This window comes from Haemaphysalis longicornis, unplaced genomic scaffold (genome assembly GCF_048455015.1).
Source record: "Haemaphysalis longicornis isolate Haplotype H1 unplaced genomic scaffold, Haemaphysalis longicornis Haplotype H1 scaffold_12, whole genome shotgun sequence".
In the NCBI taxonomy this organism is placed as follows: Eukaryota; Metazoa; Arthropoda; class Arachnida; order Ixodida; family Ixodidae; genus Haemaphysalis; species Haemaphysalis longicornis.
The window spans coordinates 101,426,786-101,443,836 of NW_027526225.1; the positions used below are offsets into that span (position 1 = coordinate 101,426,786).

General features: G+C 45.0%; 1 protein-coding gene across 1 annotated transcript in view; it reads left to right on the forward strand.

Annotated features, from left to right (window-relative positions):
• Positions 1 to 14,113: 14,113 nt before the first annotated feature.
• The window catches only part of LOC144163111 (lysosomal protective protein-like), a 32,879-nt gene continuing 29,941 nt past the window's right edge, over positions 14,114 to 17,051 (forward strand). The window contains exons 1-2 of the mRNA XM_077693919.1: positions 14,114 to 14,273; positions 16,762 to 16,946. Coding sequence (XP_077550045.1) covers positions 16,780 to 16,946 — 167 coding nt within the window. The 5' untranslated portion in view covers positions 14,114 to 14,273; positions 16,762 to 16,779. The remainder of the gene's footprint in view (positions 14,274 to 16,761; positions 16,947 to 17,051) is intronic.

Sequence of the window (17,051 nt, forward strand, 5' to 3'; positions counted from 1 at the left end):
GGTCGCGTTAGAATCGAGTAAATACGGCACTTTGCCTACAAGGGTACTCATTTTATAGGCATGTACACCAACGTAAGCCCGACAATACACGAAATTATGTCACAACTGTTGTGTAAAAGCTTCGCTTTACAAAAGTTCCCACATGCGTATTGACTCTTAAAGTTTTTTCTACAACTTTCCGGAATTTTCTAAAATCTCCTAGAACTTTCTCGAATGTCCTGGAACATTGTGGCGGAATGGCGAGTAGTCGGCTTTCAGAATATTGACACAACGTGGATGTGGTAATGGCATATACACCAGGTGGCATTTTATTGCCAGAAACCGGCGTCAGACAAAGGATGTGGTAAATACGCGTCAGAAGACTGCCATGTTCGTTCAGAACTTCTTTTCCTTCATTTTTTCTTATAGAGCTCTAAAAGGGAGCCGAGGCTAAAGGAGGCCATCGCCTGACGGGGCTCTTACACGTTTCACAGTATCACGCAAAAGATATAGATTCAAACAGCTGGCTCGGGGTACAACGAGATAGGGAGTTCAACATAGCAGAAGAAATTCAACCTAACAAAAGAGTAAAACACATAACACAGGCTCATACGTTTTAAAAATGAAGCTCAATGGTTCTACAATGTATTGATGTACATATGAGATGCGTTAAAACGTGTGTCTAGCAGTGTGACGCAATATATTAACAAACGTTCGGTAAACATATATCGCACAAAAGTACATCGCACGATAAGTGTAGTGAAGCGTGACCGACATGTATTTCTAACATGTAGAATGGGCTTAGTGGATTTCGTTACAGTAGGACTAAGACAACTTAAATGCAAGTTGAATGTTCAAACATATAATGCAATGTTGTTGTGGTTCAAAAAACTCCCACCTCCCCTCGCGGGAACCCCTGTGTAGATGCGACGCATCTACATTCCGTAGCAGCGTTGGACAGTGGACAGCGGAGGAACGGCGCTAGAGCGATGGAGCGGAGCGGCGCAGGCAGCGCGTTTTATAGCGCGCATAACGGTGAGGGGACGCGCCGGCGCCAGTGCGTCTGCCGCGGCTATGACGCAACACAATCCAACACAATCCACTTTAATTCAATCCAATCCAATCGAATCCAATCCAATGCCCCTCGCGAGAGAGTGTTCGCTATCGGAGAGGAGAGGGGGTGAGCGGCGGAGAGCGCAGCTCGCGCGGCGAGGAGAAGGGGGGAGGGGCGGACGCGGACAACAACGCCGACGACGCCGGATGCAGGGACAAGGCGAGTGAATGAGATGCAGTCGCATCTAAAGAAAGACACATTCACATTGTACCCAATGATGTACCAGCACTGCTTAGACATTTTCTGCATTCGTTTGTGAAGGCGGGAAATAGTCTTGAGAGATTTATTTTATGCCACTTCTATTCAATGTTCTTGTAGCTTCATAAGGAACGGTATGTTTACCATTAGTTCGCATTGTGGACGGTGGAACTAGGGGCGTCGTATGTGGTATATGCTAAATGTCGTAGAAAGTACGTTTACAGGCGGTTTTATATGAATGTGTTGTAAAAGTTTGACGTAATAGATTTATTCAGCTTTATGCATGTGATATTTCACAAGAAGTGGATTTGTCCTTAAATTGTGTGGGTTTCCCTGGTATTTCTCTCATATGCGAAGCATTTTGTTTTTGCAAAATTATGAGGCTGTGGTAGTTATACGCTGTCATTGTTCCCCATATTAATATGACAGCTCAATATGGTATAGAAAAGAAACAGTATAGTTTACATTATCAAGGTGAACATCAAGTGTTGAATTCGATGTATGCTTCCCATTACTCGTGAAAACTCCGCTTAAAGTTCTTGACGTGAAACGACCATGAAAGCTCCTGGGAGAACCAAGCACCAAGAAATTTTTGTTGAGCCATTTTTTCCCGTAAGTTACCTTTGTGCGTTACTTTAGTATACTGGTATCTCGTTTACATGCCGGCTTAAATATAATGTACTGCTTTATTAATATTAAGGCTTAGGTTATATGGTTATAACCGCTGCGACAGCTTCGTGATGTACGCGTTTGCTTATTTTTGTATGCATTCTACAGTTTCTGCAGTTTTTCCAGTACAAATACAGTCACATCGTTGGCGTACATTTTCATATCGGAAGAACAAGGAATTACTGTATTATCGTTTACATATATATATATATATATATAAGAAATAAAATAGAGCCTTGGGGGCGCCATATTGAATCTTCATTTTAATAGATGGTATGCGGTTGATAGACACGCACTAATATCTAGTTGTCAAATAATTTTTCATCACGTTTAGCGCTACACCTAGTATGTCATACATTTCAAGTTTTTTCATTAGTACGTGCTGCGCAGTATCGAATGCTTTTCTTAGATATAGGCATAACCAAAGTGTCAGTAGTTTATTTTCAATGTTCTGTACAATTTTAGTTTTATATGAATCAGCGCCATTTCCGTGGATTGAAGTTTCTGAAAACCATACTGAAAACCATATTATTTTTTTGAAAAAAGATGCGAGTCTATCATAATACTTTCAAATGCGTTTGACAAAACCGGTAAGATATTTGTCGGCGAATATTTGTTTCCACATTCTCTCCTCTCTTATAAACGGGGGTAACTTTAGCTACTTTTAGCTCGTCTGGAAATTTCCCTGTTCCAGGCATATTGTTTGTTAGGTGTTACAATATGCGGCTAATAATGTGGGAAGTATATTTGAGGGGCAAGGCTTTAATACCTTCATAACCAGCAGCTGAGAGATTTTCCAAATTAGCGATTGTTTCCTGACTTTCACATGGCGTTCATCTTGGTGGAAACAAAAGCGCTCAAAAAACAGGGACGAAGGAAGACGTAGACAGGACGGCGCTTACGTCTTCCTTCGTCCCTGTTTCTTGAGCGCTTTTGTTTCCACCAAGGTGAACACCCACCAACTAGCCCAACTTTCCGTTCTTCTGCAGTTGTTTCACATGGCGTAGCCGGCATGAGCATAATCGACCCTCGTTGCGTAACGAATTGTGGGGTTTAATGTACGCTCACGCATTTTTTGTATGTTTGCCTATGTTAATAAAGTGGCGCTTCATTGTGTGTGCAAGTTCCTGTCCTACTATGCGTGTGTCGTTTATAACAATTTTTTTCACAGAAGGTTCAGCTGACTTCCGGTTTAATAACTGGTTGACAGCACCCCACATTTTCCTCTGATCACCATGAATCTTCGTAAATTTATTTTGATCATAGTCGCACTTCGCTTTTTTCAAGTCTGAATTTACTTTGCTCCGATGCTTATTTTCCACAAGCAGCATAGGGTCACGCTTCTGTGTGAAATTATCGTGTTTACAGTCTTTGTCGTTCCTTTTAAACACGCTTAATGTTAAGCAGGGTTTTGTAATCCGTTTATGCTAACTCTTGCATAGCTGGAGTGTAAAATCTGCGTAGTGGCAATTTTTATTCTGTTTAAGAAGGTTTTGATTGATTGAAGGGTTTAACGCGCCGACGCAACGCAGGCGATGAGGCGCGCCGTAGTGGAGGGCTCCGGATTAATTTTGACCACCTGGGGATCTTTATCGTGCGCCGAAATCTCGTACACACGGGCGTTTTTGCTTTTCGCCTCCATCAAGAAGGTTTTGTCTTTCAAGGTGTCATCCCAGCTCTGCTGTCCCAAAAGGAAAGAAAAGTGATTTGAAGATTATTCTGTTATGTGTCGACGCAAGAGGCAGTTGGCTGTTCTTCCGCCATATTTTTTAGTTGCCAAAGGCCAAAGGCAAAAGATTGGCAAATGATCACTGAGGTCGGAGGCTATAACACCAGCTCGAACATTACTTTCTGTTTGTGACGCAGATATCGAGGAGACTTGCTGTTGGGCTAGTGGTCCTGGTTGGTACAGTTATGACACTGCTACAAGCCTAATAGGGTTCATGAATTCTTCTGCCATCAGGGTATGTGATAGCACGTCTGTATTAATGTCGCCTAAGATCATAAATTTTAGTGATATCATTCCAAAAAATAGTGATTTCGGCAAAAGCCATGAACTGGGATACGATACCAGCAGGTGGGCGGTAGATTGCATCAATTACAACATTTGACACTCTTATAAACATGCTTTCGAAGCTTTCATTTATACTTGTTAGTTCGTCAGTCGTTTGATGATGCAAGTCAGTTCTGAAGTATCTATGCCACCCCTTACCCGCCGCGGTGGCTCAGTGACTAAGGCGTTGCGCTGCTAAGCACGAGGTCGCGGTTTCGGTTCCCGGCCGCGGCGGGCGCTTTTCCGATGGAGGCGAAAAGCAAAAACGCCCGTGTGGACGAGATTTCGGCGCATGTTAAAGATCCCCTGGTAGCCAAAATAATTCCGGAGCCCTCTACTACGGCGCGCCTCATCGCCTGCGTTGCGTCGGCGCATTAAAGCCTACAATAAATCAAAATCAATCAATATGCCGCCCCCTTTTTCGTTTTCCCTGCATAGCATTGTTTTTATAGCCTTCAAAGTATGGTAGCTAGTCCATTTTTGTCAGCCAAGATTCGGTGAGGATTTAGGCATAAATTTAACATTGAGCGAGTTTAGAAATAGACTCAACTCGTCGGTTTTATTCTTAACGCTCCTTGCATTAAGATGCAACTTGGTGCTAAGCCCAAAGACGCAGGTTCGATTCCCGGCCGTGGCGGCTGCTTTTCTGATGGAGGCGAAGAGCGAAAACGCCCGTGTGTTCGATATTTCCGCGCACGTTAAGGATCCCCTGGTGGTTAAAATTAATCAGGAGCCCTCCACTACGACGCGCCTCATTGCTAGTGAGCGTCGGTGCGGCAAACTCCATAATCAGCATGAAACGTGGAAAGTAGCCCTTTTGCTGTGCAAAAGTGTTCGTTAAAACGCATGCAGTTGTAATACTGAAAGTCGCTTTCTGCAAGTGCCATTCTATCCGCTAGCTTCCGGGTTCAGTCCCTGAAGTCGTTTACCGACTTATTTGGTCAACAACACACATTGCTGCGATTCTGATGCGATCACTATTTTCATCCTTCTGCGGAAAAAAATTTCCCACCTGACGACTACGCAAACCTCCAGCCTACTTTCTTTTCTGCACCCTCGCTGCACACATCAGCTTCTTGTTTGCGCTGGTCAGATGCTCGTTTACGTAGAGAACCGTGCTGTCCCCACCACAGCGGCGATTTCTTGCTTCCTGCACTTTTTTAGCAACTTATCTCTCTTGGAACGTTGCACAAAACGGTGATATTTTTTTCTCGAGGTCTGTACGGGAGGACACGGTGGCATATGTCGATGACAGCGTCCTCAATAGGCTCCGCCCGCAAGGGTTCCAATCTTTCTGACGACTTCATATGCATCACCTTCCTCTGGCACTCCTTGTATTTCTAAGCTGTTACACCTCTGTTACTTTTGTTGCTGTTTGTGTTGCTACTGTTTTGCTACTGTTTAAGTTGTTAATCTTTTAAGTTGTTATCATTTAAGTTGTTACTCTTTTAAGTTGTTACTTTTTTAAGTTACTCCTTTCGTTGTTACTATTTAAGTTGTTACTGTTGACGTTAGTTGGTTTTTCATAGCCCTTTTGATTTTCTACCGTTGAATAATCGTTCTTTTTGGAAGTTTTTATTTTGATACTGATCTCATTGACATTATCGCAAGTATCGTTGCAGATTTTAACTCTCTCTTTGAGCATGCGGAAGTCATATAGTTCCAGTTTTAGATCGTCAGTTGCCTTGTTAAGGTCTTTCATCTCCTTCTCACTCATGCCACTGATAACGCCAAGGTTGAAACACAACAAATCTGACCCAAAAAAGAACCACACTCAAATGCAACACAACGTCAAATATTGCGGTGTTCGGCAGCTGTGCATGCAACAGTTTATAGAAAATACTGTACGGATTGTCTCTCCCCTGCGAAGAGCGCACGGTTAGAGACTGTTCGATGCGCACTGCTGCCGCACTCACGTCAAGCTCTGTGGGTGGTGTTTTCTTATACCCGATGTAGCCGTAAAAGGCGCTCCGTGTTCGTCCTGTATGCCACATGCTGTTGCTTTTCGCTGCTTGCTCGGGGCGATGATGAAGCAGTAGGGGTACGCTTTTATTGATTGAATGTAGGGTTTAACGCGCCGACCCAACGCAGGCGACGAGGCGACGAGGCGCGCCGTAGTGGAGGGCTCCGGATTAATTTTTATCACCTGGAGATCTTTAACGTGCGCCGAAATCTCGTACACACGGGCGTTTTTGTTTTTCGCCACCATCAGAAACGGGGCCGCCTCGGCCGGGAATCGAACCCGCGTTCTCGTGCTCAGCAGCACAACGCCTTAGCCACTGAGCCACAGAACGGGTGCGCTTGTGCCTACTGCCGTTGGAGGGGCAGTCCGTTGCACGGATGGAACTTGGCGGGTGACAGGATAACTCGAGGTCTCTTGTGTGTTGGCACTTCGATCACGAGCTTCCCAATACCAGGCGCACTACTCAGGTCCCTGAATATACTCTGCTCTCTGGCCGTCGCCCAGGAAAAACGTGGCCGTGGACGCAATGAAGGGACTTCAGTTGTGACGGGGCTCGAAGATGGCCACGGGTCTTCGTCAATGTCGCGACCGGGGCTCGTTTGTGGCAGAGCTTGTGACCCTCGTCCCTTCATATTTAGAATCCAGTCTGGAACATCAAAAATGATGTCAGTATGATCGAGAGGATGGTGTGCTTTTCCTAAATACGCTCATTACATTAAAGATGAGTAAATTTCAGGGCGTTGATAATGGTCACAGCTAAACGTCGGCTTTCGTTTAGTTTAGTGGTTAGTTCACACGCCAGCTCATCCGTTACCGTGTAAGGCACAAGGACCAAAGCAGCTATACTAAGCAGTTTTTCTGAAATGCGGTGGAAAAGCAGGACATCATTTTTCCCGCACGCTGACACCTGTTGCTCATTTCATTTGCCTAAGTGTCCAGATGAGGCCAGCGCGATTGCGTGCAATGTGCCTACGCATATTATTTCTATTCTCTATATTTCGGCTCTCTCTTCCTGCCGGTTGGCCAAAGCGGAGTGGCCCGAAAACTTTATAAACGATGACCCGAAGAAAACAATATTTCTGAGCGGAACCAAAAGAAAACTGCATTTATTTTTTGAAAGCCTCGGCAAGCAGAAAAGAAAGCAGACTAAATATATCGAAACTAATCGCGTACAGTGGCATCAGTTTCAGACGCCAATTTCGTTGTAACGGGCCTTTACAAGGGGTGGAAACGGCAGAGAGAAGTGAACGAAAAGGGCGAGAGGTTATCCAGGAGTAGAGCCCGTTTAGCTACTCAGCAATGGTGGAGGGGTATTCAAGGATGAAAGAGAGGGCATGAATATTGTGAAAACCTTGTCTATGGCAGCACAAACAGTTCTGCAACGCTAAGAAAAAGTATTGTTCATAACCGGGGCTAACCGCTGTAGCAAAAAAAAAAGGCTAAAGTGCCTTCCCTGACGCAAACATGACTGCGGCTTATGTCAGCATAACGAGAATAGCAAGAAGCAGAACACTGCACAAGCAAGGATTAAGTACGGAAAGCTCTACGCAACGGGGGAGAAATTTGCTATGTAACCTTTGAGGAAGAATATATAACCAGACACAAATCAGTAGTTTCTGCGTTTAATGCATTCAAGCAATGGTAGAAAAACATTGTGAAGGTAACTTGTGAGGGGAAAGGAAACATTAATGAAGACAGGTGCCATCAGGTTGCACAGGGAGAGCACATAAGTGGCGCCCCTGCCCCCTAAGAAGGCACGTCTTCGAGCCTTTTTTGGAGACGCAGCTTTGGTGTGTCCACCTTGGGTCTAAGGAGACGCAAGTGAAGAAAGGCTAGTGAATGCAGCCTGATCGAGCATCCAAACCTCCGGCTGCAATCAGAGAACGAGGACGAAAGAGCCTAGGTACGGTGTTCGCAAAACTGAATACGTAATCAAACGCGGATGTAGAGAAAGAAATAAACGAGAATGGTTCACCTACACGCGTTCATTTCCCAACGGTACCCTTCTGTGCCCGTCGTACAATTTCTAGTGCCGAATAATAGCGTGCGTTGATACTGCTGTGTCGCCATACCACCTGAGACATATGCTGGGCTGTGGCTGTAGGTAGTTAAGCGAACGTTTCTCTGGTTAGGCCCCCTGCGTTTCCTACACTCTTTTAATGGCGAAAGCCTCAAGTGCACATTGAGCAGAAACCCATCGTCGTTGTCCCAGGCCACTGCTGCAAAGACTAAAGCAGCACACATTTGAGTCCTCACAGGAATTGAAGCCGGGTTTCCACAGTAGTGGCATTTTTTTACTTGTACTGGTGCAGATTAGTGCAGTGTCGTGCAGACCAGTGCAAAGGGCTGCTGGGGATGTCAATTAGTAAAAAAATTAACATATGCTGCACTGCTTGCACCAGTGCAGCCAGTTCAGCTAAAAAATGCCTCTACTTTGAGCCCAATGCTGTGTTACTGCGCTACGTGCGCACGTTGCCTGCGACGGTAGAAAAAACCAGCACGCGTGGCACGCGTTAAGTGGACGTGATGGCACGGGAGCAGAACAGGTGCACCCCAGCCGCACAGAACTGATTGCGGAAGCTGCGGTGGGTTCCACTAATCTGCTTGTTGAAGAACCTTGCGCCAAAAGACGAAAAAACGAAAGCGAAGAAAGAGAAGCAAACTTACGATGTGCCTGCACATGCATCCATCCATACTTCTTATAGCGAGCCTGTGTAGCCACCCATACTTCTTCCATCCGTACTTGTTATGCATCCATCCGTACTTGTCATACTAACCTTGTGGTTAGGGCATCGAAAACAATCAAAAAATAAAAAGAGGCCAAATGGAGGTTTTATCTATTGCCGCGTTGGTCTAGTTCGCGCTTGAGGAGTGAGTTAATCGGTGGGAAGAGCCTTTCGGTTTCAGTTTATTAGTCATTCCAAAAAATTGTTACAGTGATAGTATTATACAGACGAGGGTCCCAAAGTTAAAAACTATAACGGGACCTTCGATGAATAATAACAAACAATTAATTAGATGGAGTAAACAAGAAACATGTAATACGAGGGAATGGCAATCAATTATACAATATGATAGAGTAGTCATTAGAGGCTAAGTGGAATTACAGGCAACGCAAAGTAATTAACGCAAAGAAAAAAAGAAAAAAAGAAAAATCACATTTTCTGGTTAATGATGGACATTGTCATTCAAAATAAAATTATGTAAATTATATAGCCAGAACCACGAAAACCCAAAGTCCCCAAGAAAGCCCAAAAACAGGCTGCTAATAAATTAACAGAAGATATCTAAACGATTTCTTGAATCGCTTAGATCATCGAGATCATCGAGCGCAGCGTTTCGCTGTTGTTATTACATCCCAGAGCCGATAGCAGGGATGTACCTATACCTTCCATGGGACGCGATATTCGCTCGCAGCGCCGGACAAACTCCTGGTGTTTGGGGACGGTACTAAAAACATGGCGGTGCGTTGTAGACATGCACTAGGAGACGCCATCTTGATGAGGACTGAAAAGCCGAGCAAGGGGGGGGGGGGGGGGTGATTTAGCGCCAATTCAAAAGGCATTCAGACGGCCAGCGCACGACCTTGTTCCTGTTGCGCAACCCGTCACATTATCAAAAGGGCAATTGTTTCGGTCTGATTGATAGAGTTTTGCGCGTCCACTTCTTTTTTCACCTCTTATTCTAAGTACGACGTTGTTTTGGTTTATTAGTAAACACAATCCAGACAAGAATAAAGAGCGCAGTTTTTTTATGTTTATTGCCTAAATGTACCATTCGTACAGTAAAAATACAACTTGGATTTGTTGCGCTTTTGGTCGCATACAAAAGTGTATGGCCCATGGCCGCATGCTAACAACTAGGTATCCAGCCAGTGCATATTTGTCCAAGGTCCGCGTAGTCTCTGCTGGTTAAATGGGCAGGACACAGCCTGTAGCTGCTGTAGGTCTGACGAGGTGGTAAATGAGCCAGGTCCTGCCTTCTCGCACACTGGACCCAAATCCGAAATCTGGAACATCAACAAGAACGTGTGCATATTTGGGTTAGAATGAATACTAGCTTTATTGCTGCTTTCAAGCGCACATACGATAGTTTTAAGTGAAATCTGTGTGGCATCTGTATTCGAAATAAACGTTATGTGATATATTAGGAATTTTTCTTTCTTAAATTGATTTTGGCTAAAAAGACGACTTGTGACAACGCCAATTGTAAAGGCAAATTTTAAATTAAAATCAGCCTCTGTTATTAAGAGACGCGGAAACGTTTTTCTATCTGTGCGATTATAGTGTTCGGTGGAAAAGACCCACGCTTGCTCCTAATCCAAAATATATTCCTCCAGACGGAAGCAGCCGTCCCACACCAGGATTTCTAAACTATTATTAAGGCATATATACTTTCGCGCGCTATGTATTCCTCGGGTCTCGGGTATTTCTCGGGCCCTGAAGTAAACCGGTAATTAACACCTTATTTAGAAACCTGTCATAAATTACTAGGACAGGTTAAACCTGCATTGTCTAATTATTTATGGGCTTTTATCTGTAACTCCTTTCTTGTGAATATATCGTTCCTGTACTGAAAGCTGAAACTCGAAGCACGGAACTGAAGCGTAAATTATAAATTATAAGTGGTGGAATTATAGTTATGATTGTATTATAAACATATACAGTAATTGCTTAGTTTGTATATTCATTGCTACAAATTCATTCTGCTATATGCCGTGGATTCACGTGAATACAAAATGCCGAACACACAATTGAAACGCAATAAAATAATTAATGTAGTCACTACTTAGTTAATATTGTGCTAACAATCCGATATGAACCTATGGACCCACCCTTTGAGCCAAAAGTGTATGGGAGATGCCTTCCTCCAGCTGTGGACATAAATAGGCTGATAATAATAACGACAAAAATAATACTGATAATAATTATATTAATCACAACAACAACAATAATAATAATAATAACTACAACGCATGCTACGAAAACACACTAAACCCAGGCAATCAAAAGATAATAAAAGGAGTGCAGATAATCTCACAATGTTGCATTAGTTATTGTATAGTTGCTTCATATACATTTTGCTGCATACTGTGCATTCACTTGCGCTAAAATGCAAAACACACGATCGAAATGCATTAAATCAATAACGCACGTATAAACAAACGTGTGTAGCTAATGTAGTCATTGGATTAATTGTAGATGCTCTGCTACGCATTTCATGCGTAATTCAAGAGGAAAAAAAGACAATCAGAATGTAATAAATAAATAGTGCACGTGTATGCTCACTTAACTTATAAATCTACTGCTGCAACCGCGTCCTGCTATGTCGTGCAAGCGTATAAAAGCAAAACGAGCAGCATGCAGATCGTACCTTTCGTCCGCCGGGATCCAAAAGAATTTTATGCGGCCTGGCGTGAAGAATTTTGACACAACTCAGTACAGCATGATCTGTGATGACGGTGCGAATCCATTCATGCGTCTGTTTCGATGAAACAAACTTCACGGTGGTAAAAACGGCCCTCGGAACACCGTGAATCGTAGCATACCTGCGAGCGCGACAAGAAACGCCCCTTTTCTGCGGTGCGAAGCAGAAAGGCGTGGTTCCGGTTTTCCACTCCGGGTGGCGCTCGTATTTTCGCAGTCTAGAACCACAACTTTTAAGTTCACTTTCATATTAAAAACTCCGTAATTAATAAGTAACCTGGTAATAAATATAAAATGCAGCAACAACGTTCATTTATGCTCGTATGTAGTACAGCCCCCACACGTTAGGATCGCTGCAGTCACGGGACAGAGAAACGGCGGAGTTTCATCCCCCTGGCCGCCGATAGTCCCGGCGTAAATTGTGTGCGCCATAGCGGCACACAATTCCGTGTCGACGGTGATGTCCGTGAAAGTGATAACGCAAACAGTTTGCAGGTTGGCGCTAAAACGAAGAAGTAAATTATCTTACTACAAGAGTAAAAAACAAATACAGGGTGGTGCAACGATAATTGGAACACTTTAAAGTTTTTTCCTGAGCGAGCCGCCGCTCTGTTCGCGCTCAAACCATATTTCTTTCTCTATGCTCAAACTTCGCCCGAAGGTCGCATTTCGTGGTCTTTTTTGTTTGAAACCGGGGACGACGACGGTACTTACATGTTTATTGTGAAAATAAATATAAACGATTTTCGCCTATGGGAAAATGGCGGCCGATGTGGACATGCGCGCCAGCCCAAGCTAATCTTGGAATGACGGTGCCACCTGGGGTATGTAGAGCGAAACGCACGTTTGGGATCGTGGGTTCCGTGATCTGCTGCCGGCGCCGCACCGCCGGTAGCCGATCGCGGAGGCCACGTTGGGCTCTCCAGCAGACGATCACAAAATATCTTTCGTCTCTAGTTTACGATGATCACAAATACTTGCATAACAGCAGATACCAATCATAATAAAATATTCCCACGGTCGTTCATTGCCAATAAACGTTGGATTTGTTTCCTCACCTCCTTCCACATTTTCTGAATGTCTGCTACCGTTACCAAGTTATCCGGCTCTGCGAAATCAGCTTTACGATTCTTCCTTTGTCCTTGTTTGTTGGTTCTCGTTTTATTTGTGAAATTTTGTGTGCGTGTTTGTGTGTGTTCCTGTCTGTCTGTCTGTCAACGCGAAGCGTTGAGATGAGAGATTTTTCTGCGGAAGAAAAGGCAGCTGCAGGATGTTGCCTTGTAACGATGAAGTCGTACCATCGAGTACCCACTCTCTTCAAGAAAAGATTGAGCAACCGACCCCCGTGCTACCCTTCTGTGCTTTGGTGGAGGGACACATTTGAAGCGAAGGGATACTTACAACGACAAGTGGCGAAAGAAAAAGGGTGCCGGCGTTCGGTTCTTGCCGATACCGTAGTAGGAGCTTTCGACGCCAACATGCAGGCCTGCGGGGCTTACGTTCGGGACGTCGGCGTCAACCATCAGTCGTTCCTTGAAGGCAAAAGGCTTCAGGCCTTATAAATTGCCGGTGCACCAGAGACTGCCGGACGACGACAAGGGGCGTCGTTTGAGCTTTTGTCGCTTCGAGCTCAGGCGAATCGCCGCAGACTGTGGGCACCTCTCGTTTCGCGCATTCAGCGATGAGGCAGCCTTTCACTTGGACGGGCGTTTGGACCGCCAATGTACGCGTTTTTGGACTAGAACAAACCTGAATTTTGTGACCCCAAGAACAGTAAATTTGAACCCTTTGAACAGTTTTGTAGCGTCAGCTACACTGGCTGAGGTTGAGCAGTTTCGCCTGGCTCCTGGAGAGCCGTGCTGCGCATGTGCGAGGAGCAGTGTCGTCTCACGGCGCATGGGGGCGCGCCGGAGCCGCTGCCGGCGCGCCCCCATGAAGGGAATATTGGGAATATTGGGAATGTTGGGAAGGGAGTATTGGGAATATGAAGGGAATATTGGGCTGTCAGAAGCGCTAGGATTTAAAGGTATCACAGAGGAAGTTAACTTCAAGGCTGTCGAGGGGACGAAAAGAAGATTAGAATGCTGGTGGACGAAAAGCAGGGAGGGGAATATTGCCTAGGACAGTTACCACTTGTAATAGAAAAAAAAAAGTATTTTGTGCCTAATAAGCTTTTTGTGCCTGCCCTAAGCAGCGCTAGTATTGAACCAAAAGTGTAAAACATAGGTATATTAGTTTTTTTTGGTAAGATGACATGTCATCGCCCCGATACAAAGGGGAAACCAATAGAAATCATCATCATCATCATCGGCGCGACTGGATTGGATTGTATTTGTTAGGATTGAATTGGATTGGATTGTACTGGAAATTGTTTTAGCAGCAGTAAGGATGATAATCAGTTTTTCCTAGACAACCGGGAAACCTAAGAATAACCAGCTGAACCTTAGCTCACGTTACGTTTATCCTCGCATGGCCGAGGTAAGCCACTGCTAATTTTTTTAGCCTTGTGAGGGATGCCAAATATGCAGCGCGGACTAGAGAGAAGAAAAATAAACATTGCGACCCGCATTATTACGACCCAGAGAACTCCTTTTATGCCAATCAGCGATAAAAGCGCTTACCCCCCGTTTCCCGAAAGAGCTACGTCGTGGCCACCAGCTAGGTGCTTGTGACGGCATTTCTTTCTATCTTTACCGTGACCGTAAGCGAAATATAAAGCGCGTTGACTTCCCAGCGAAACTCTCCCTCGGTACAACCTGCTCCATTGACGTAACCCGCGCTTCGAGGAGGACGACACCGCGCCAGAAACTCTCCCGGCCCAGCCGGCATCAAGACACCTTTCACGCGCGACGCTTCGTACTCTGCGCTGAGGTAAGCTCCTGGCATCACGCCACACTGTCACGCAGTTTAGTTTCTGGTCTGACGGGCCCTACTTGCGTGCTAAGATTTGCTCTCCTGGTGTGTTTGAGCCTCCTCCTTATCTCATTTATTCGCATTGCCTGTCTCTTTTATTCATGTGTACAGCCTCCTAAATTTTTAATAATATAGCGGAAGCGATGACCCACCGGCATGTCAGCGCCTTATCACGGTGTTCGGCAGCAAAATAGGCCGGAGTACGCGCACGCGTGTAGGGCCCTCTGCTCTATGAGTGTCGTCTGCTACGGTGTTTCCATGAGAGTGGCACACCCCCTCCCACTGCATCTGAATGACTTTGTGCCCCACGCTGCTTAGCTACCTTTGGCGGTAGCGAAACGGTCTTGCAAGATAAGAAAAACAGGGTTTTTTTTTTCCTTGAGAAGAACAGCAAAGCAGACGACACTCCCACAACAGATAGTTCCATGCGCGTGCGCGTACCATCGCCTATTTTGCCGGTGAACACCGTGATAAGGCGCTGACATGCCGATCGGTCGTCGCTCCCGCTATAGTGTTAAAAATTTGGGAGGCTCTACATGTTTAAAGGGGCCATGAAGAGAAAGCACAAGTTTGGTTCATTCGAAAGATTGCCTCGTTAGAATCATACTGACATCACTTTTGACGCACACGTGGCTCAAATAAGCGACATAATAAAGTCTAGTAAAGTACGTTGTTGGGCTAGTTGGTCGATCATTATTAACAGATGTATAGCGCTTCGTCCTCGTGCATTCTTTGTCCTTCGTCTTTTTTGCGCTATACATCTGTTAATAACGACATAATAAGGCAAAAGGGAAATTGCCATGCGACCCACTAGCTCATTTCCTGCAACAGAACCTTTGACGTCTTATCCGCAGCCATGCGATTTGCTGAGGCCGCCAAAAGTAAACGCAAGTTAGGCAGGGCTCATAAGCTTTCAGAACGAGCTATTTTCGCTTAAGTGTAATGCATAATAATTTTATAGCAGCAAGAATGATGGGGTGAAACAATGATAGTTGCTAAAGTACGCGTAAAGATAGAAGTACCGATGCGCACTGCTGTGGGCGCACTATGCTTGTTTTAGCTGCCCATCAGTCCGCTGCTTTAGAGTGGTCTTACATGACACTGGCCGAATGGCGCAAGCAAGGTTGTCTGAAGTGACCCTGTTTACTTTCTACCGTAACAAAAACAAGCCAGGTGCAAATGCGGCTAAAAACAAAGCAACGGCGGACAACGGTCCGCGACTCTGTATGCATACAGAGCATACGGACCGTGGTAGAGGACTGACGGTAAGCAAGGCTGCAGAGTCTAATGACGCACTAGAAGTTCGTTTGAATACCTGTCCTTGCGACTGCATGGCAGATGTCACGAAAACGCATGATTTGGCTGGATAATCAAACTTTTAACCTAAATTGATTAATGTCTTAATGAATGCGGTATCGTTCGCATCTGTTAATCGACCAGATTTAGGGGAAATCCCCCTAACTTTCCTTCACATCGTTCGCAGCTGGACAAGCGCTGGGGCACTATAAAACACGATATCTTTCAAATAAAACAAACTGGTATTTTGACTGCATGGCCCCTTTAAGCCACCCTTTAATAACTCGACGTTCTGGACTGGCAAAACCACCAAAAATATATCCAGCTTGCTTAGCAAAGCACGTCCCCCTCTTATCCGCCCTCAGTGGCTGACAGTGGTGCAGCAGAGCACGTAGGCATGGGTGCTATTTCCCGTAGCGGCAGCTTGTTTACTGGCGGTGGCGGAAAACAAAGTGAAGATTGGTGTGCACGAGCTGTCGGTGCATCTTAGATCCTGTCTTGGTATAAACCAATCACCGCTCCTCCATTACGGCGGGCTCCATTGCAAATGTTTACACCTTGCTATACCCTTCAAATAAAACTCTCACCCTTCAAAGAGATTTTAGCTGAACTGAACGCTCTTGCACATTTATTGAGCCGTTATGACTCAGGGAGCGAATGCAATAAGCCCTATGAGTTAAGTGGCGTTATCGTTTGCAAGGTCAACACCGAGGTCGAAACCCGATCCAGTTACTGATTATGGTTTGGTACAAAACAAGGGTCAGTCACCACGCACCAAAACACTAAAAGGAAACGAAATGTTTCTATAACTGACAACCGAAGCAATACTCTCTTAATTTTTTTTGGCAGGCCTGAGCATTTTTACTCTATTTCTCAAAACAAAAATTCTGAATAGAATTTTTTGGTGTGTTTATTGAGGGAGGAATTTTTTGGTCAATGTTTCAGCCCAATTCGTAATTTCCGTCGTGCAAGGGGAAGTGTTCGAAATATTGTGAAATGTCATCGCCGACATGATGCATGACAGTGTTTTTGTTATATTCACGTACACACTTTTTTTATGGAGTTATATTATAGTAGCAGTGCACGAAATGCTGATTGGCTTTGTCACCATGGCGATCTTAGCTCGCTCAGCTTTCGCTTCAACTCCCAGGCTACTCCGAAGAGAGCCATGCTCATCCAGGCCCTATTCGGAGCTTTGATGCTCTCGGCGACAACAACAGCATTCGACCCTGCACAGTGGGAAGTGACCACCGTACCAGGACTAAATCAGCCAGTGAACTTCAAGCATTATTCGGGGTACCTGGATGTCGGAGAAGGCCGGAAGCTTCACTACTGGTGCGTTCGTAGCTTCGCAGCTAAGACAGGTTTAGGTTGCAGTAACCCTTGCGCATTGGGTTATCCCAGATGGCGAAATAGGAAAGCTAAGCTAAGAAATGAGGT